The 23,015-nt window shown below is 41.6% G+C and overlaps 1 protein-coding gene across 12 annotated transcripts in view; it reads right to left on the reverse strand.

The window, feature by feature from the left end:
• lpin1a (lipin 1a) overlaps positions 1-23,015 on the reverse strand; it is an 87,395-nt gene that overhangs the window by 11,783 nt on the left and 52,597 nt on the right. For 11 of the 12 annotated variants that reach the window (XM_061244123.1, XM_061244131.1, XM_061244128.1 and 8 more), the window contains 3 exons: positions 18,683-18,776; positions 18,310-18,379; positions 11,909-12,001 (listed from right to left, as the gene is read on the reverse strand). In XM_061244123.1, the coding sequence (XP_061100107.1) occupies positions 11,909-12,001; positions 18,310-18,379; positions 18,683-18,776 (257 nt within the window). The remainder of the gene's footprint in view (positions 1-11,908; positions 12,002-18,309; positions 18,380-18,682; positions 18,777-23,015) is intronic. The other variant, XM_061244125.1, reaches the window with a different exon arrangement.

The raw sequence follows: 23,015 nt of genomic DNA on the forward strand, positions 1-23,015 counted from the left end.
TAGGTTACAATTTTATGAACCTATAGGTTACCACCCCATTGGCAAGCTTTTGTACCTTTTTAGGCACAATCTTTCTGTGTCACCATTTTCATTGCATATTTCTGTCTTTCCCCTACATTTAATTACACAATTTATTTAAATTAATTTAGTGGGAAAGCTCATCAAAAATATAATGAAAGTATGATTATCCCAGAACACTGGTGTGCTTCAGTAGAAACTTCTGCTTGCTGCACAGACACAGTTGGTAAGTCCGGGCAATAGAATAAATAGTTCTGTGGCATTATATTTGGGGAGAAACAGTGTTTCTCAAAGTTTTTCAAATGTAAGTTCTTGACACATTGAAACAGAAAACAAATGGTCCATAGAGGTCCATTATGAGGTCATGGTGAACTGCATCTAAAAAAAAGAAATAGAAATGATTTATCTCAGCAAAACTATCATCCAGATAGTGGTAAGTGGAAACCTACTTTAATTTCATTTTTGGGTGAACTGCTCCTTTAAGGTCCTGAAGTAACCGAATGCTCTTGAATGTTTTATTTTCTTTCAGGCTGCTATGTATCCATTGTGTTCCTTTGCACAACTAAAAGTTTAAAATTAAATTAATTGTAATGCTCTCTATTGGGGGAGGTAATTAGTTTTGCCATGTTTTTCTCCACACCTGTGGTCAAAGTGTGCTATATGCTAGTGTCCCTGCAGTGCCAAACCAATATGGTTGCAAACATTAACATTAGAGTCCTAGAGCCTGGGAAATGGCTTTGTAACCCTTTCCAGACATATATTCCAGATATATTAAAAAAACGTTTCCTGCATATTGGAAATCCATATACTACACAAAATAAGGTATGTTGGAGGAATTATCATTATTGTTCGTTTCGCCATTGCATACTTCTACAAAAGTACTTGTACTTAGGAATGGTATTATCTAGGTTTTGCATAGGCTCTCTGGAACAAGAAAAGCCAATGTACGAGCTTATCTGACTGATCTTATGGGTAATCCATTTTCACAGTAAAGGGGTGATCCCCATCTGTAAGAAAACATTATAGTATAACCAGCTGAGCCTAGAACCAGCTAGAGGTATGGCATTGAAGTAATGACTGAGAAGCATTTTAGCTAATGCCATTACGTTTCCAATGGTGTATAGTTTGTTAGGCTTTAATAAAATGGCGTAAGAAAACTGTGGCTTTTTCAATATGCACACTGAGACACTTACACTTTGGCAAAAACTGATCTTGAGGTTTTACTTATTTTTACAATCTTCTGAACCTGTTGCTATCTGAGGAGAAGACAAGGGGAGGTAGAGGTAGGGGGATGGTGACAGACGGGGAAGTGCAAACACTTTTTTATCAGGATAAAAATGGTTGTATACTTTCGTAAGCAAAATACAGTATTTTACAAGTCATAAGACCTATAATATCACTTAGTTTCCATGTGTCCTTTTAGAGTCTCCAAATGCAAACTGTGTAGACATAGCTTAGAAAAAACAATGCAAAATGCTAATTTTTGGTGATATTGTCATAAAAATGAAAGCGCATTTGTCCAGTGTTTTGGCTGTGGCTTCATAGTGTTTCTAAGCACGCCAGGGAACGCTACAATAATCTGTATCCACTCAAACACAGAAGATTTTCAGTGAGATAAAAATCTTCCAGCTCCACTGGGCTTGAGCTTATGTAACTTTGATTTAGTAATATTTAGAATAATTCAGAAAACAAACCTCAAAGGGTTACCTTTCAGAAGACACAAAAATTATGCTTGTAGTGAAAAGGGTCCAACATAACATTCCTATATACCACATCCCTGCTTGCTTGCAAATTCTGGGTATTGTTGCAAGGTGATTAATGTGCATCAGCTAGCCTCTAGTGGTTTTTCATTGAAAGGCTGCTTTGCCGTGGAGTGATACTTGAAATGGAACTGTAAACAAGCATTAGAACTCATAGCCATGGTATATAGTTACTTTATCAGATTGCAAGATTTGTCCTGTCCGTTTTTATAATCAATTTTATAATCACATGTGGTTAAAGTGCACATTGTCAGATTTTAATAGAAGGCCCTTTTATACGTTTTGGTTTCACCATTTTAGGGAACCATAATGTTTGGGACACAGCAATGTTATGTAAATGAAAGTAGTCATGTTTATTATTTTGTTGCATATCCTTTACATGCAATGACTGCTTGAAGTCTGTGATTCATTGACATCACCAGTTGCTGGGTAACTTCTCTGGTGATGTTCTGCCAGGACTGTATCGCAAAAGCCATCACAATGGTGCCCTGAAATGGGGGGGAACTATTTATAAACACAGCTTTAATTTCTACATGATGAAACCAAAATGTATACAAATACAAAAATGTCCACTTTAACCAAAGTAACTGTGAGATTCCAAATCTGAAAATGTAAATGGTTGGCATTCATATAGCGCCTTTATACAAAGTGCTGTACAATTGCTGCTTCTCATTCACCCGTTCATACACACACTCACACACCAAGAGATCGGCTGCCATGCACAGCACCGACCAGTTTAGGTTTCTTTCTCAGGGACACTTCAACACATCCAGGGCAGGATCGAACTGCCAGACGACTGCTCTTAGCGCCTGTACCAAAGTCGCGCCATCGTGGCAAAATTGTGGCAAATCAAGACATAATGGGTCTTTGTCCCAAACATTATGGAGGGCACTGTAGGTGTGTCAATGTCAACCGTTTGGTACATTGTTAAGAAGCAAGAATGCACTGGTGAGCTCAGATATGGCAAAAGATCTGGTAGACCACAGAAGACCAGTGTAAAATGGCCAGATTACAGTTTGCAAAAACGTACATTAAAAGTGTTATGGACAGAAATTAGACAAAAGTCAACCTGTACCAGAGTGATTGCAAGAGGAAAGTGTGGATAAACAATCCCCAATCTTTACCTAACAGACAAATGTAATAAAACATAAAATTAATTCATAAGTACATTGTCCTCTTAGATGGGCCAGTTCTAGGCTGGCTACGGTATTTAAGATGGCCGCAGGAACAAGTTTGTGTGTTAGAATTTTATTTTTGGTGTGGTTCCTTGGCTATGAGTTTTTTAATTACCTTGTTCCTGTGGCACTGAAAGTGGAAGGGGTCTGTTTCTCTCTCTCTTCCCTGGTATTTGCAATTTAATGTCTTGTCTAATGTCTCCTGTTTTGTAAATTAGAAGTAGTGAGCCTACATTCAATAAAGGATGTATTTTTATTCATCATTCCAACTGTCAGCTTCTTAATTAAATTTTAGGATCTGATATAGAGTTAGTTTTGAATTGGTGGTTGATTCCACTGGTTTACTGTAGAATCATCATGTAGATTATCAAATAATCCAGGGAATTCATTCATAATTGTCATTCTTAAAGGTACAAGAGGTAATTTTGGACTCCTAACGGTCAAGAGAGGAATTAGAGCTAGTATCTAATACTAGCTCGAATTGAATCAGACAATTGGCTACCAAATTGGGAGAAAAAGGAAAAAAACAAAAAAAAAAAAAACAAAACCAAGAGATCCAAGACAAAACCAAAAAAACATAAAGCAAAAGAATAGTCGGGTAAACAAGCAAAAGGTCAAAATCCAGGTAATCAAAGGGCGAAAGTACAAAAGGGCTAAGGCAGAAATTGAAGTCACAAAACATAGTAAATAATCAAAAACCAAGAAAGCAGATGGGCAAACAAAACCAGAGGGCAGGGCAAACAAAACCAGAGGGCAAGGCAAACTCAAACATCAAAAGCAAAGTGGTGTCATCAGGAATCTCAAAAATAGGTGTACAAGGAACTCGGCACTATAAACGATCAACGTTCTGACAAGGGATGAAGCGAAGACTGAGGTCTAAATACAGGAGGGAAGATGGTAATCTAGACGGGGCTGGGGAGAAGGTGGGCTAAACAAATAGACAACAGGTGGGGAAACATAAAAGGGTAATAACACTATAACGGGGGGAACGAAAACGCGGACTGGATGCACGTAAACAAGCATGTAAAACATACGGCTCCGGATTAGGGAGCAGACATTTGAATAGATTGAATGACGTAGTGATAGTCATAGACAGGTGTGAACACTTCACTGAAACTAAGCGAGTAATCAGGGATAGCATAGGGAGGCGGAGTTATAGAACAGTGAGGAAAACTAAGAGATCGCGTTAGTGAATTAGTTACGTGATCATTCTAAACTACCCAATTCAAGTTAGTTAGACAGACAGTAAGTGTATTAATCGGATTAGTACTGTACAATATCTAGATTTCTTAGTAGGTAGTAAGAATAGTGCTTTACAACATTTAACTACTGAGAGAAGCAGGAAGTAAGAACTGCGAGATTGGAAGGAATGTTGAAATCCCGGAAACTACCGTAAACACCCGAATAGTGGAACACGCAGACGGGGAGTGACTCGGGCTGGTAAACATTCAGACGCAGACATAACAGGGGATCACGAATGCAAAACTGTAATGGGAAGCAATAACAAGGGATGCATGATAATGAATAAATAACAAGAATAAACAATAATAAACACCAATACAGACAGGACAGATACAGAAACATTACACCAACTATATTATAAATTATTTGGCAATGGAACTCGCTGGCTATGTAACCAAGATATCATAGTGTACCGTAAACGATGCAACTGCAACTTACAGTTTCAGACAAATAAAGGTTTAGCTGAACACGCATGAGTGAACACGTAAAGAGATAAAAGGAACTAACTATGGCTAATTTTCTTGTTGCTACCAATAGTTAACTGGTATTGTTTTATAATTACATTTACATTTACATTTTAGTCATTTGGCAGACGCTTTTAATCCAAAGCGACTTACAAGTGCATAGGTTCTACCATAAGTCAGAGCATCACATCCAGAAACTAGCAAAATACACAGGAAATGCTGTAGTTACATACAAACATAGTTGTCATCAGAAGTGCATTTTTTTTTTTTTTTTTTTGGGGGGGGGGGGGGTTAGACAAGGATAGGGATATCAGAAAGGAGGGGCAGGGGAAATCAGGAGGGAGGACTAAGGTAGAGTTTGAAAAGGTGGGTTTTGAGTCTGCGTCGAAATAGGGGGAGGGATTCTGCTGTTCTGACAGTGGTAGGCAAGTCATTCCACCACTGACGAACCAGAACGGAAAACAGGCGTGAACGTGCAGCTCGACCGCCAGGTGCACGTAGAGAGGGAACCGTAAGGCGACCAGAGCTGGCAGACCGGAGTGGTCTAGCTGGGGAGTAGGGAGTGATCATGGATTGTATGTAAGGTGGGGCAGTCCCCTTAGCAGCCTGAAATGCCAACACTAGGGCCTTGAAACGGATGCGTGCGGCAATAGGAAGCCAGTGGAGGCCAATGAGAAGCGGGGTGACATGAGCCGACCTGGGCTGACTGGTGATCAGACGGGCTGCAGCATTCTGGACCAGCTGGAGGGGCTTGATGGCACACGCTGGGAGACCGGCTAGGAGGGAGTTGCAGTAATCCAGGCGGGAAATGACGAGCGCCTGGACTAGGAGCTGGGTGGCTTTCTCAGTCAGGAGATGACGGAATACGGCGTATATTATACAGAAAGAACCTGCAGGTTCTGGCAGTGGAGGATACTTGCGGAGCCAGGGTGAGGCAGTTATCAAGAGTCACCCCAAGATTCTTTGCCGGAGGGGAAACTACAAAGTCCTCAACAGTCAATGAGAGGTCGATTGACGGAGAGGACTTAGCAGGGATGTAGAGAAGCTCACTTTTGGCAAGGTTGAGCTTCAGGTGATGGGAAGTCATCCACGCAGAGATATCAGCCAAGCAGGCAGAGATCCGTGTGGTGATTTGGGTGTCGGGGGGGAAGGAAATGAAGAGTTGGGTGTCATCAGCGTAGGAATGATAAGAAAAGCTGTGGGAAGAGATAACAGAACCAAGAGACATGGTGTAGAGCGAGAAGAGAGAACCGAGCCCTGCGGGACTCCAGTTTGCAGGGGTTGAGGGTCGGAGACTGAGCCCCTCCAAGTCACCTGGTAGGAACGACCAGAGAGGTAGGAGGAAAACCAAGCGAGTGCAGAACCTGTGACACCCATCCCAGACAGCGATGAGAGCAGAATCTCATGGTTGACTGTATCGAAGGCGGCCGACAGGTCGAGGGAGATGAGGACAGAGGAGAGGGATTTTGCTTTAGCAGAGTGGAGTGCCTCAGTGACCGCGAGCAGGGCGGTTTCAGTGGAGTGGCCACTCTTGAAGCCAGACTGGTTGGGGTCATGGAGATTGTTCTGGAGAAGATAAGTGGACAGTTGGGAGCAGACCGCCCGTTCCAGAGTTTTAGCGAGAAAGGGAAGAAGAGAGACAGGCCGGTAGTTGTTCAGGGCAGAGGGGTCAAGAGTAGGTTTTTTGAGCAGGGGAGTGACTCTGGCCCTCTTCAGGGAAGAGGGCATGGTGCCGGAAGAGAGGGAGGTGTTGATTAGAGAGGAGAGAAAAGGGAGAATGTCATCAGATATAGATTGTAGGAGGGGAGAGGGGATGGGGTCAAGAGGACAGGTGGTTGGGCGGTGGGAAGTAAGGAGTTTCAGTGTGTCAGCGTCAGAGAGGGGAGAAAAGGAGGTTAGGGAGTTGGGGAGGGTAGGAGGGTCAGCAGGGGTGGAGGGTTGGGAGAAGGAATTGCGAATAGCATCGACCTTCTTTTCAAAGAAGGAGACAAAGTCATCAGGTGTGAGCGATGAAGGGGGTGGGGGGGGAGGGGGGCCAGAAGAGAGGAGAAAGTTGAAAACAGTTTGCGGGGATTAGAGGCGGCCGCGTTAATTTTCGAGTGAAAGAAGGAAGATTTAGCTAGAGAGACAGAGGAATGAAAAGATGATAAGAGGGCATGGAAGGAAGCCATATCACTGGGGAGACAGGACCTTTTCCATTTTCTCTCCGCCGCCCGCAGTTCGGTTCGGACAGCTCGTAGAGCATCAGAAAGCCAAGGACTGGGGGGGGAGGCCCGAGCTAGTTTGGTGGTGAGGGGACACAGAGAGTCAAAGGAAGATGAGAGGGAGGACATGAGAGTTGTAAACGCATCATCGGGAGACAGTCGAGAGAAAGACTCCGCGGATGGTAGGGAGGAGAAGATTGTAGATGAGAGGGTAGAGGAAGACAGGTGGCGTAGGTTCCGTCGACAGGTGACAGTGGATGGTGGGAGAGATGGATGGGTGTAAGAGGAGAGTGGAAGAGAGAAAGAGATGAAGGAGTGGTCAGATATATGGAGTGGTGTTACAGAGAGGTTGGTTGTTGTGCAGCTCCTTGTGAAGATGAGGTCAAGAAGGTTGCCTGCTTTGTGGGTGGGAGGGGAAAGAGTGAGGGTAAGGTCGAAAGAAGAGAGGAGGGAGAGAAAGGTAGACTGGGTGGACTCTTGAGTTGAGGTTGAAGTCACCCAGGAGGATCAGGGGGGTGTCATTGACTGGTGAGGAGCTGAGGAGGATGTCCATCACATCCAAAAAGTTCCCCAGAGGACCCGGGGGGCGATAAACAACAATAATAAACAGTTTGCACGGCAGAGTAACAGAAACCGCATGAAATTCAAAAGAGGAGAAGGAGAGGGATGAGGAGAAGACACTAGATCTCCATGAGGATGAGATTAGGAGACCTGTGCCACCTCCTCTGCCAGAGGATCTGGGTGTGTGGGAAAAAGAGAAGGCAGAGGAAAGGGCAGCCGGGGTGGCCGTGTTCTCTGGTGAGAGCCACGTTTCAGTTAAAGCAAGAAAGTCAAGGTTGAGGTGGGAGGCATAGGCAGATATGAAGTCTGCTTTCTGGACGGCGGACTGGCAGTTCCAGAGGCCACCAGCCACACAGAGATCAATACCAGGGGAACTGGGAGGAAAGATGAGGTTAGAGATATTCTGCCCATGTCGGCGGGAGGTGAACCTCCTACCTGACTGGGACCTGGGGAGAGGAGAGAGGACAGGGATGGGAAGGAAACACATGGAGGGAACTAGGGAGGACAAGGGGAATACTACACAGTGGAATGAGGGCAGGCAGCAAAAACAAAATCAAACATCAGGCTCTCAGACAGCCTGGATGGACACCCGTAGATAGACACCCTCGACTTTGTGCACCTGCGACTTCGTACACCGAGGCAAGTAGCCGAGGCTGCCACATATAGCTGCCACTGGTGCGCTACACAACTGCTTAAATAACACTGACGCTGAATACAGAAAATGCAACCAACCCACTGCAGAACACTAATGCACACTGAAGTGAGTTCAGGTGTGCCAGTAATAATACACTGAGCAGGGTGCAAAGTATTGGCTCCTCCTACAACAAAAGCTGTGGCCTGCCAGCCAGTAAAACAATAGCCTAACTTAATAGCCTAGCTTACCTGAGAGAAACAAACACCTAACCCAGTTTCACTGAATCTAAATAAACACCACTTGTAATAGCTAACAAACAAACAAGTACACAACAGAACACTATAATGACAACTAAACTGAATCTAGAATCAGCAAGCAAACAAATAATACTTAACTAATCCAGGAGAAAATGCAACCAACCCACTGCAGAACACTAATGCACACTGAAGTGAGTTCAGGTGTGCCAGTAATAATACCCTGAGCAGGGTGCAAAGTATTGGCTCCTCCTACAACAAAAGCTGTGGCCTGCCAGCCAGTAAAACAATAGCCTAACTTAATAGCCTAGTTTACCTGAGAGAAACAAACACCTAACCCAGTTTCACTGAATCTAAATAAACACCACTTGTAATAGCTAACAAACAAACAAGTACACAACAGAACACTATAATGAAAACTAAACTGAATCTAGAATCAGCAAGCAAACAAATAATACTTAACTAATCCAGGAGAAAATGCAACCAACCCACTGCAGAACACTAATGCACACTACATTAGATATGTAGTCTTTGCTTGGATAATAAGCAATAGTATACAGAGTTTCAGTGATAGGTTGTCCCATCCATCCATCCATCATCACCCGCTTATCCGGAGTCGGGTCGCGGGGGCAGTAGGCAAAGCCGGGTATTCCAGGCGTCCCTCTCCCCAGCAACGCATTCTAGCTCCTCCTGGGGGATCCCGAGGCGTTCCCTGGCCAGGAGAGATATATAATCTCTCCAGCGGGCTCTGGGTCTCCCTCGGGGTCTCCGCCCAGTTGGACGAGCCCGGAAAACCTCCAAAGGGAGGCGCCCGGGAGGCATCCTGATCAGATGCCCGAACCACCTCAATTGGCTCCTTTCGACGCGAAGGAGCAGCGGCTCTACTCCGAGCTCCCTCCGGATGTCCGAGCTCCTCACCCTATCTCTAAGGCTGAGCCTGGCCACCCTACGGAGGAAGGGTCATTTCGGCCGCTTGTATACGCAATCTCGTTCTTTCGGTCACTACCCAAAGCTCGTGACCATAGGTGAGGGTTGGGACGTAGATCGACCAGTAAATCGCCTTCCGGCTCAGCTCCTTCTTCACCACAACGGTCCGGTGCAACGCCCGCATTACTGCTGACGCTGCACCGATCCGCCTGTCGATCTCACGCTCCCTTCTACCCTCACTCGTGAACAAGACCCCGAGATACTTGAACTCCTTCACTTGGGGCAAAGACTCGTTCCCAACCTGGAGGGAGCAATCCACCGTTTTCCGGCAGAGGACCATGGCCTCGGACTTGGAGGTGCTGACTCTCATCCCGGCCGCTTCACACTCGGCTGCAAACCGCTCCAGTGCGTGCTGAAGGTCACGGTCCGATGAAGCCAGCAGAACCACATCATCCGCAAAAAGCAGAGATGCGATTCTGAGGTCACCAAACCGGACACTCTCCTCACCTCGGCTGCGCCTTGAGATCCTGTCCATGAATACCACAAACAGGACCGGTGACAAGGGGCAACCTTGGCGGAGTCCAACACCCACCGGAAACGTGCTTGACTTTGTGCCGAGAATGCGGACACAGCTCTCACTTTGGTTATACAGGGACCTGATGGCTCGTAACAACGGCCCCGGTACCCCATACTCCCGCAGTACACCCCACAGGGTTCCCCGGGGGACATGGTCGAAAGCCTTCTCCAAGTCCACAAAGCACATGTGGACTGGATGGGCAAACTCCCATGACCCCGCCAGCAACCCTGCCAAGGTAAAGAGCTGGTCCACTGTTCCACGGCCAGGACAGAAGCCACATTGCTCCTCCTGAATCCGAGGTTCGACCGTCGGTCGGAGCCTCCTTTCCAGTACCCTAGAGTAAGCTTTCCCAGGGAGGCTGAGGAGTGAGGAGTATTACTGGGGTGATAGGTTGTCTGGAGTGCAATTTGGGCAGCTACACGTGAACAATCTGAATAAGCCCCCATGCCATTGGCTGTGGCAATTAGAACCATTTTTCAACCAATGAGCTTGAATATAATGTTTTGGTACAGATTGACAGATTCAACTGTATATTTTGAAACCAGAATTTAATACACAGACATAGATCTAAATATGAAATTCTTAGTTTTCTTGCACATTGTTCTTAATGTGCTTTGCTGTGAATGTCGATAAGTACAAAATTAGCTTACATGTTGTCATAAATGTTTCTGTACTTTGTGAAAATGCAGGGTGCCGCGCATCTGGCTCATGTTCGGGCCAAGGACTGCGGGGATAGATACGGCTTTATGAAATATTTGGGGAGACACGTCCCCCGCGTAAATGATGCCTATGCATGCACAATAATTTCTTATTTGGTTTATTTTAACTGGCTACATTCTGTACTTTAATTGCATGCTACCTAGCTCACAAAACCAGCCATTATAAAACTCAATGTAGGCTAGCGATTAAAATAGAGATTTCCACGCTGAGATATTTTTATTTTCTACTCTCCCAATAGCATAAGTCCCCGGTCCGTGATGGTCCGTGATATTCCCCCGCCTATGCTTGGAACAAATATTTACCAGTGGTAAATTTGACCTGGGTCAAACACAAATACATAATTGAATTTGAGAATGTATTTCAATATATATCTGAAGTACTTTCAAATACATTTATGCATGAAGTACTTTTATATTGTTTTAACTGAAAACAAAATACTTTCCCAAATCGTACTTAAAAATACACTCCCACTTAACTGGGAAACCAAATACCTTTTGAAATATTATTTACAGCATTTTATACAATACAATACAATCACAATTCGGAAAATCTATTTTAAGAATATTAGCATTATTATTATTGTTTTTAAAACCAGGATTCTCTGAATAGTATGTCAGAATACTATACAGTCAGTAGTCTACACAGAATACTATACTGTCAGAAACATTTATCTTAAAGATTTGCAATTATAATCCAAAGCAGCTAAGAAGCCAAATGTCCAATTATTTTCAGTCCACAGTCTGCACACAATAATCTCAGATTCATTGTTTCATTTCAAATCCAATGTGCTGGAGTAGAAAGCCAAAGAACAGAAATTGTACCTCTGTCCAAATACTTACAAACTCCATTGTATGTACAGTACCCTCTTTTACATTTTTTTAAGGTTAGACACTGATAAAATACAATTCAGCCGTGCATATTCACTATCTATTAACAATGAAAATTGGTACAATGGGACTGGTGCTGTCTGTCGCCACTGAACGCGTTCTCATCAATAAACAAAATTAGACAACTTCACATATCCAGTGCTTTTCAAGTATTTCAACAGCCTGGTGCACCACTGGCCTTATGTTGAATGTATTTTCAAATAATTCCATTAAATCAAATACTTGGTATTTGAAAATTCAGTTTTGGAAAGTAATTGCATGTACATGCAAGTACACCTTAAATGTATTTCCTAATACATGTTGTATTTTAAATACTCAGTATTTGCAAATGCTGTATTTCTAAAATATTATTTAAAAGCAATTAAGATACTTTAAATATGTCATTGAACACATTTCAAAGATGCAAATAAAAACTTGGCTCAGCACAACCTGACCAGAGGACTGAAATTTCTAACTTTCCATGTTATCCATCTTTGGGGACCTACCAACTTCACGCTGTTGTTCCTTCCACGCCACGAGAACCACCAACGGCCTCCTTTCTTCGGCATCTTTTCCTTCATGATGTTCTCCACTGTTGCCTGGAGCAAATGCAAAACTGAACTGAAAGGAAGGGCTAAAACCACAGCCTATGGGACATGAGCAGGGGCAAGACTAAACACAGGCATGCTGACCATTAGAACAAACACAGCTCAGTAAGGTATGTGATTCCTCCTGATCAATTCACACCAAAATCACATCAAGGGCTGCTAAACATTCGTTCCTGCTATCAGCTGTGAAGCACATACATCAGTATGTGCTTCTGGCATACCCAAGTCCTCTGCCTCTGACTGAGTTTCAATAGTTGCCTGCCTCTGATTCAAAACAAGCAATGATTATTACACCTACCATGATCACTACCAACATCACTGTGCAATTTTATGTATAATAAAAAATCACTGCAAGTCTGTACCTGCTGCAAAGTAACTTTTTGGGAGAAATATCTTCCTCGTCTTCCGTTGTATTCGTAGAGACTACAGAAATTGCCAAACCAACCTGTGCAATATGCATGGATCTTAATGGTAGCAAAAATAGTTCATTTGATTGGATATGAATGAATCAAGGTGCACCACACCCACTGATAATGATAATATAGGCCATTTTCCACCTGCACCATCCGATCTTTGATCTGTGCACCCCTTGCTTGACTTTGGAAAATGGCAAGATTTAGTAGCCACGGCCAGTACATTATGCACCTCGCCAGATGACTGTGCCAATGCGCCAGGCAAAGTTGATTCTGGAAAATATGGCCCAATGTCTGTACGAGGTTGAGTGAAGCATGCTTTGCTTGGTCCAGCTGGTGTGCCTGGAAGGTGCAATTACTCATTCAGTCAGCAGATAGCAGTTTTTTACAGTAGCGTTATGGAAGGTGAAGCTAAATTTGAGGAGTGCTGTGACCAGCAGTGCCCCATTAGGTACACAAATGCAGCACTGAAATACAGAATTAAAAATTACAGAAATCACATAACAACCTTGTGAGGATGAAGAGTAATTAATCTTGAAAAACCATAACAGCGGCTTGGTACCATAAAGAAAGGATAATTGTTCTCTGACCCCCACAGTGACTTCGTAGCATGTTTGCATCAGGCATTGTTCAAATTCTTACCTCTGCCATGAACTTAAAGCTTTATTACATCAATGTCTCCAATTCAAGGACTCATGAATACTGTACCATACAGCAACACAGTTATTACATTTAGGGTCACATACCGTCAGTAAAGTCATAGTATTTGTAAGCTTGAAGATTAATTTGAAATGTATTAAATAATTTAAAATCCCATTCCCCCCAATTCAAGGACACATAAGAACTGTACAGTACAGTAACACATTAAGGGTCACATGCCATCAGTGAAGTCATATATATATATATATATATATATATATATATGTATATATATATATATATATATATATATATATATATATATATATATATATATATGTATATATATACAGTGGAAAAAAATCTGAAATTTTTTTCTGATTTACTTCACATATAGCCTGTAATTAAAGTGCAATTAATCTATGTGTTTTTTCTACAAATCTACATACAGTACTTAACCTTTTCAAAGTGATAAACCAATTAAAAAATTGTTTTAACATTAAAATGAACAATTGCAATAAATTGGTTTGATAAGTATCCACCCCCTTTACTGAATCATCTCATAAACTATCTCAGGAAATGGCTAATTGCCTTCAAGACCAAACAATAGCTAATTGCCCCACACCTGTGTGAAATCACAGCAATTAACTTGATGACATGAATAAAAACTGCTGTTTACCATGGTCCCTTAGTATGCAAGAGCAGTCTCACTGAAAGGCAGAAGCATGGGCTCCAAAGATCTCGCAAAAGAAGTCTGTGACAAAGTTGTGGAAAGGTACACATCAGGTGAGGGATATAAGAAGATTTCTAAGGCTTTGAAGATACCTTGGAGCACTGTTAAGACCATAATTAAGAAATGGAAAGTGCATGGCACCACTCACAGTCTGCCAAAATCAGGGCGTCCGTCTAAACTTGATGACCGGGAGAGAAGACAACTGGTCAGAGAGGTCAAGAGCTCCAGGATTTTATGGCCAACAGAGGGAAACTTGTGCATCATACAACTATATCAAAGATATTGCACACATCTGGGGCCTCATTTATAAAACTGTGCGTAGGATTCACGTCAAAAGGTTGCGTAAGCATGAAACCCAGGACGTGCGTACGCAAAAAAATATTCTGATTTATAACAGTGCATACGCACGTCCCACGCCAGTTTTCCTTTATAAATCACAATCAACTCTAAATGGGGCGCAACTTTGCCAGCTTCATGTCCCGCCCACAGTTGCCTACAAATAGGCAGTGAAACACCCCTAATGAATACGCATTTCACGAAGACGACAATGGCAAATGCTGAAAAGAAGGCCAAGAAAAGGGATTTCAGCCATTTGATTGCCTCTGAAAAGCTACAGGTGTGGGAATTATCCTGATTGATTGTAAATGACGAACAGTTCTGCAGAACGAATGTGATGATGACGATGATAATAATAATAATAATAATAATAATAATAATACACGTTATTTGTCTAGCACCATTGAAAACACAGTTACAAAATTAAGAGATAAAACGAACAAAAATGTATAACAATAGACACATAAAACATAATATATGAATATGATAACAATATATGAAACTATGCTTGTATCTGCCCGACTGACGCATTGTAAACGGCATCAGTGCAGCGCAATTTGTCCGACTGTTCACCATATTATTTATGAGAATACATTTAATAACATGAAGTATTGTTTAACAATTCGTCTACATATTTGACATCTCCGTTTATATTTATCATCCTAAATCATATTTTTTGGGCACTCCAGGGAGCATCAATCAAACAGCTGTTTGTTTATTCGTTGTAAGAGAGGCTTTTATCCGTTTTTGCAAATGAACTCTTCGTATATGATACGTGAGAGGTAATATTTCATTACATTACATTACATTGCATGGCATTTAGCAGACGCTCTTATCCAGAGCGACGTACAACAAAGTGCAAATTAAACACAAGTACAAGTGCAAAGAGGACCTGAGAGGACAGTATAGTTCCCAGTCCTAGTGTAAACATGCAGAAAATCAGAACCCTTTAAGAGTACAATCAACAACAATCAATTTCGATTTATTTTACACAGTGGTATCTGTTGTATATCATTTTCGACTTCTCTCGTCGCCAAATGTTGTGTTGCACTTAGGAAGGGAGAGAACCCGTATAGCGAGATTCAACAACACAACACTTTAATAAGTATAACAGGGACGAAGCACGTCCTTACAGCAGCCATACCCAGCCACAACTCCCGGCAAATCTGTATACCTTTTTACATCCTGTTTCACTTCCCGTTTTCCTGGTCTTACGTCACGAGCATTAAAGGCACAGTTTCTCATTTCTCCAGTTAATGTGCGTACGCATGGGTCAGAGTTTCCGTGGAGGACCGCACATTTTCCCGTCAAGTTCGTTTTTTATATATGCCAAAGTTTGCTTAGAAAGTGGCGTACGCATTCTTTTGTGCCTACGCAACGTTTATAAATGAGGCCCCAGGTGAGCCAACCAAAAAGACTGGTAGCTGTAATTGCTGCCAAAAAGGTGCTTCCACCAAGTACTGACTCGGGGGTGTATACTTAAAAAATTAGGAAATTTCAGTTTTGTCCATTAAATGCACTCTTTTTTTCAAATTAAAATAATTAATGGTATGTTGTGTTCTTTGGGTCAGGGAAAAACAAGTCCCATTTTAATCCATTAAATTTACATTCCGTGACACAACAAGAAATAAAAATATTGAAGGGGGTGTATTCATTTTCTATCCACTGTACACATACATACGGTACATATATACAGTGCTGTGCAAAAAATCTTAGGCTCCTGTATAACATTCTGTACAAATACGATTCTACAGTTCTTCTGCAGACTTTGGTTGGCTTCTTGCTTCTGATCTAAGACAGCCTTGATCAAGTTTTTATGTAAAAAGTTGTCAATTGCTTACAGTAATATCCATCCATCCATCCATCCATTATCTGAACCTGCTTATCCTGAACAGGGTCGCAGGGGGACTGGAGCCTATCTCAGCATACATTGGGTGAAAGGCAGGAATACACCCTGGACAGGTCGCCAGTCCATCACAGGGCACACACACCATTCACTCACACACTCATACCTGCGGGCAATTTAGACTCTCCAATCAGCCTAACCTGCATGTCTTTGGACTGTGGGAGGAAACCGGAGTACCCGGAGGAAACCCACGCAGACACGGGGAGAACATGCAAACTCCACACAGAGAGGCCCCGGCCGACGGGGATTCGAACCCAGGACCTCCTTGCTGTGAGGCGGCAGTGCTACCCACTGCGCCATCCGTGCCGCCTTACAGTAATATGTAACTTTTAAAAATTAAATACAAAAATGTCTATGTAAAATTGAATCTTTTGGAAAATAAATATTTGGAAATCTCAAATGTGTTCTTTTATACTAACACACACAAAATAATAAGCATATATATAATAAAGTCTAGGGTGTCTTAAGACTTCTGCACAGTACTGTGTATGTACTGGTTTATATATATATACTGGATATATATATATACAGTGGGAGCAATAATTATTTGATCCCTTGCTGATTTTGTAGGTTTGCACACTTACAAAGAATGAAACTGTGTAGAATTTTAATCATAGGTACATTTTAACATTGAGAGACAGAATATCACAAAATAACCCACAATAACAACATCATATAAATTTTATTAATTTATTATCGTACTTTTGCATGAAATAAGTATTTTATCCCCTACCAATCAGCAATAATTCTGGCTCCCACAGACCAGTTAGTTTTCCATTAAGAAGCACACCTAATATCAACAAATTACCAAAAACACCTGTGTCTCGTTACATCGTAATGTAGCTGTATAAAAGACACCTGTCCACACAATCATCAGATTCCAACATTTCTACCATGGGCAAGACAAAGGAGCTGACATCAGGGACAAAATTGTAGACCTGCACAAGGCTGGGATGGGCTACAAGAAAATAAGCAAGCAGCTTGGTGAGAAGTTAACAACTGTTGGAGCAATTATTAGAAAATGGAAGAAACACAAAATCACTGCCAATCTCCCTCGGTCTGGGGCTCCACGCAAGATCTCGCCTCGTGGGATATCAATGATCATGAGAAAGGTCAGGGATCAGCCCAGTACTACACAGGAGGAGCTTGTTAATGACCTGAAGGCAGTTGGGACCACAGTCACAAAGAGAACCATCAGTAACACACTACACCATGAAGGATTAAAATCCTGCTGCGTGTGCAAGGTTCCTCTGCTGAAGAAGGCACATGTACAGACCCGTCTGAAGTTTGCCAAAGAACACTTGGATGATCCAGAGAAGGCTTGGGAGAAGGTGATGTTGTCAGATGAGATCAAAATAGAGCTATTTGGCATCACCTCAACTCGCCGTTTTTGGAGGAAGAGAAATGCTGAGTACAACCCCAAGAACACCATCCCCACTGTGAAGCATGGAGGTGGAAACCTTATGCTTTGGGGGTGTTTCTCAGCTAAGGGGACAGGACGACTTCACTGTATCGAGGGGAGGATGAATGGGGCCATGTACCAGGAAATTTTGGGCGACAACCTCCTTCCCTCAGTGAGAGCACTGAAAATGGGTCGTGGATGGGTCTTCCAACATGACAATGACCCAAAACATTCGGCCACGGCAACAAAGGAGTGGCTCAAAAAGACGCATATTAAGGTCCTAGAGTGGCCTAGCCAGTCTCCAGACCTAAATCCCATCGAAAATCTGTGGAGGGAGCTGAAGCTTCAAGTTGCCAAGCGACAGCCTTGGAACCTTAAGGATTTGCAGAGGATTGCAAAGAGGAGTGGACCAAAATCCCTCCCAAGATCTGTGCAAACCTGGTGAAAAACTACAACAAACGTCTGACCTCTGCTTGCCAACAAAGGTTTCTCCACCAAGTATTAAGTCCCATTGTTCTATGGATCAAATACATATTTCATGTGAAAATATAATATTAAATTTATATGATGTTGTTATTGTGGATTATTTTGTGATATTCTGTCTCTCAATGTTAAAATGTACCTATGATTAGAGTTCTATACAGTTCCATTCTTTGTAAGTGGGCAAACATACAAAATCAGCAAGGGATCAAATAATTATTGCTCCCACTGTAAACATGGGCTCAATATTCTTGAAGATTCATTTGAAATGTTTTCTGATATTTTTCTCTTTAAACCCCAATCAAAACCCCATCCACCTTGATTATAATTCTGATTTAAGATCTGCGAAGGGCATGATTTAGATTAAATGTAGTTCTTGTGCCTCTGTACCTTTGGCAGGGGTTTCTGGAACGCCTGCATGGCTAACATCAGGGGAGCAGCTGTAGTCCAGTTGTAGTACCTGGAGGAACCAAGAGGAAATATCACCACCTACCTGAACTTACTCAAATAAAAAAATATCAGAAAACATGGCCAACTTACAGGCAGGGAAATATTAAATGTGTGATGCACATTAAGCTTGATCCTAAAACAACAGGTCAAACACTGTAGGCACACCTGAATTATTTTAAATGCTCTGTATCACTATACCAAAATCCAATGCATACTATTGGCTGCAGAATCAGATTAGTGACATTCAATATCGCTTCAGAAATGTGATAAAAGTTTAAATATTTAGTAGTGTGAGGTCCTTCATATTACTTACTTGGTTCCTATCTTCACCACTAGGTTTGGATCATCAATCAGGGATGGATTTTCAGCAAATTGCAGATAGGATATTTCTTTTTCTTGAAATTGCTCTAAAAGGAAGCATCCAGAAAGAATTCTATAAAAACAAGTTTCAAATGTTAAACACTGTCTAGGGTTGGCAATAGCCCAATTTATTCCCCTCTATAGCTGGCATTACACACTCCTGGTTAACATTCAATAAAGATGGCTGTCTTGTGCAAAGATTGAACTGAAAGGCCTACCTGTATCCCGGAGACTTTCACCGGACAAGCACAGCTCATAATAAGATAATAATAATAAGAATCAGAATCAGAAAAACTTTATTGTCTGACATGACAGAAAATCATCTCCAGCGTGGCTCATCAATCAGAGACAAAAAAACAGACAAACTGACAAAAAACAGCATTCCTGCAACAAGTGGAAAGTGACTAGTGCAATCAATCAAATCAATAAATAAAACAATGGCCATATAAAAGAGGGTGGGTGAGGGGGGGTTGTTATTGATTGTTTAAGATTCTGATGGCAGTGGGAATAAATGAGTTTCGGTAAATGTTTTGATGGAGGGAACTTTGTAACGGCGGCCTAATGGTAATAGCTGGAAAGACTTATGCAGGGGATGTCTGAAATCTGATGTGCTGTGGTTAGCTTTCCTTTCTATTGCTTGTGTGTGGAGTACAGATAGTTGAGTTTGATTTACGCCAATTAGTTTACTTGCTTGATTAATGACCCGGGAGAGCTTTGATTTGCTCTTAACAGATGTGAAGTTGAATGAGATATTGAAGGTGAGAATTGATTCAATAAGTGATTTGTAAACAACTGTTAAAATGTCCTTCTTGACATTAAAATCCCTGAGTTTCCTCAGCAGGAACAGGCGTTGCTGTGCCTCCTTGTACACTGAGTCAGTGTGGTAGGAGAAGGACAGGCAACTATCTATCTCCATACCCAGGTATCTCAAGGCCTCAACAGGCTCCACTGCCTGCCCATGCAGCCTCAGGGATTCAAAGAGGGGGTGGAGGGAATTAGGTGTACGCTTCCCCCCACAGCACAGTTCCTTGGTTTTTGAGATGTTAAGTTCCAAGGAGCTTTCCTCTATCCAGGTCATGAGCTTGCCCACCAATTCATAGTATGCAGAGAGGGAGTTCACGTCCCTGATATGAGCTACCAGGGCCATGTCATCTGCATACTTTAGTAGTGAGCAGTCCATGTTGTTGTTGCAGGTGATGTTGTTTGTGTAAATTGAAAATAAAATGGGGGATAAAACACAGCCCTGAGGAACTCCTGTGTTTATCTTGTTTTTGGATGTAAAACCATTGACCACAACATGCTGGGGTCTATCCAATAATACTACTACTAATAATAATAATAATAATAATAATAATAATAATAATAATAATAATACAACCTATTTGTGAACCACTTTTCCCAAGCTCAAAGTGCTGAAATGTGTCTCCAGACAGACAGCCCAGGCAGTTGGCATTTGTTGCTTATAGACTTAAATATGTGTGCATAACGGTAGACGGTCTCAGGAATAACTTAGAAACCCTGACACTTTAAACTGATACCTCTCAGCAGACACGGTTGTTTCTTTCCCATACTTCCTCTCATGCGATGAGGAACCATGTCCCCTTCATAGAGTTACAGGATCACACTCAGCTTCCAGGCGGATTCCATCATATAACATTAAACAGGCACTTTCAGCACACAATACATCACATATTTCACTAAGACAGCCAGTCGGTCCATAATTTTTATTGGATCTAGGATTTCATAAATTATGTATTATAAAGGTCCTAGGCAAATCTACAGTGCAGTATGTGAGTATTTGGACAGTGACATTTTTTGTTGTCTTTACTGTTTAAAGCACACAAACAGTTGAAATAAAACAATCACTGTGTGGTTAATGTGCATACTGTCAGCTTTAATTTGAGGGCTCTTACATCCAAATTCGGTGAACCCTGTATGGATTACAGGCCTTTTTATACATAGTCCCCCCAATTCTAGGGGAACAAAAGTAATTGGACAAATTAACACATACTGAAATGAAGTCATCATATTCAATATGTATATGCTGGATATCTTCCCTGGTGATGCTCTGCCAGGCCTGTACAGTATCCCTCTCATATTCAGGGACTATTTGTCTTCAGTCTGGTCTTCAGCAAGTGAAATGCATGCTCAATTGGGTTGAGGTCAGGTGAAAAAAAAGTTTTGAATCATTTGTTTGGATCTGAGAAGATAGGATGTTAGGATAGGTGTATCCCTTCAGCAGTGACGTCATGAATGAACACAAGGTAGCCAGTTCCAATGGCAGCCATACAAGCCCAAGCCATAACACTGCCTTCACCATGTTTGACAGATGAGGTGGTATGCTTTGGATCGTGAGCTGTTTCTTCCACTCTTTCCTCTTTCCATCACTCTGGTACAGGTGGATCTTTGACTCATCTGTCCATAACACTTTGTTCCAGAACTGTACAGGTTTTTAATGTACTTTTTTGCAAACTGGCCATACTATTATTGAGGCTTGCCTTGGGGTTGTATCCTGTGGTGAACCCACTGAGGTTATGCTGGCAGTCTTCTCTTCATGGTCACTTTGGCACATCTACGCTCACATCCTGGAGAGTGTTCTTGATCTGTTGAACAGTTACAAAGGGATTTTTCTTCACCATTCAAAGGATTGTTTTTTCATCCACTACACTGGTCTTTTGTGGTCTACCAGGTTGCTGAGCTCACCATTGCGTTCTTGCTGCTTAACAATGTACCAAGTGGTTGATTTTGACACATATATTATTTTGGCTTTGTCTCTGATTGATTTATTATGATTTAACAGCCTAATGTTGGCCTACATTACTGCCATTGACTTTATGTTGAGAGACAACAACAGAATGCAAAATGCAGATGGCACTTCTAGAATCAACATTTTGTTAGATATTTTATGCATGAACATATTATTTTTGGTCCCTTTTACTTGGGGGACTACAGTAGGTATAAAGAGGGCTGGAATTCCTATACCATCCAAAAAATGAAAATGAAAGCTGAAAGTCTTTTAACCGCATCGTGATTGTTTTATTACAATTGTTTGTGTACTGGAAAACAACAAAAAAGTATCTCTGTCCTAATTCCTATGGACTGCACTGTATATTAGAAGCCATGTGTCACGTGCAAATGAACTGTAATGGTAAGCCAAAAACTTAGAAATTATTATTAAAAAATGTGTAAGCCAAAAACGAAATAAAAAAATAATAGTTATGGCATTAGCTTTATTTTCCATCAAGTGCAAAGTAGCGTGCTTTATTAATGAAGTAATGGAATCAACGAAAGTCTTCAAATAAATAAACACATTTTCCAAATAAACAGGTTTCACATTGGCACCCCTTTTTAATATTGGGGGGATTTTTGATGGGGCTGAAATCTGGAGACTCAGATGGTCATTGCAGAACATGGACATTGTTTTCATTTAATCATTACTGTGTGAATTTTGATGTATGTTTGGAATCACTGTCCTGCTGCACAATCTACCTACAACCAAGTCTCAGTTTCCTAGTAGAGACAAAGCACATTTTCTGCCTAAATTTCCTGGTACTTTATTGAATTCTATTGATCTTAAATCATGCCCCTGGAAAACAACAAAATATCTCTAAAACATCAATGACCGACCTCCATAATTGGGTGTAAGGTGAAAAGCTGCCAGTGAAAGACTTGTCTGAACCTTTGAAGTTTTTGTTTCTGTTTGTTTTTGTTAATAATAATAATAATAATAATAATAATAATAATAATAAGCTTTATTTATATAGCACCTTTCATAGATAAAATGTAGCTCCAATCCAGAAGCAGCCATGCAAGCCCAAGCCATGACACTTCCTCCACCATGCTTCATAGATGAGCTTGTACAAATCAAATGGCCTAAGTCAACAGGTAAAGCATGGCATTTTCAAGTGCTAATTTCAAGTGCTAATAATGGCTCTCACTCTGGTTCCCCAGAGCCCTAGAAATGGCTTTCAATAGCGTAGTGGTTAAGGTATATGACTGGGACCCGCAAGGTCGGTGGTTATAATCCCCGTGTAGCCACAATGAGATCCGCACAGCCGTTGGGCTCTTGAGCAAGGCTCTTAACCTTCCATTGCTTCTATTGAGGATTGTCTCCTGCTTAGTCTAATCAACTGTATGTTGCTCTTGATAAGAGCGTTTTTGGTTACAAAAACTGATGATTTGTCACATCCCTAATATAAATATATGTTAAAGTATAAACAAGATTAAATACATTTTATAAACAAAATACCTGTAGACCTGTATAAAATGTATAATACATTTTATGA

Source organism: Conger conger, chromosome 5 (assembly GCF_963514075.1).
Source record: "Conger conger chromosome 5, fConCon1.1, whole genome shotgun sequence".
Taxonomy (NCBI): domain Eukaryota; kingdom Metazoa; phylum Chordata; class Actinopteri; order Anguilliformes; family Congridae; genus Conger; species Conger conger.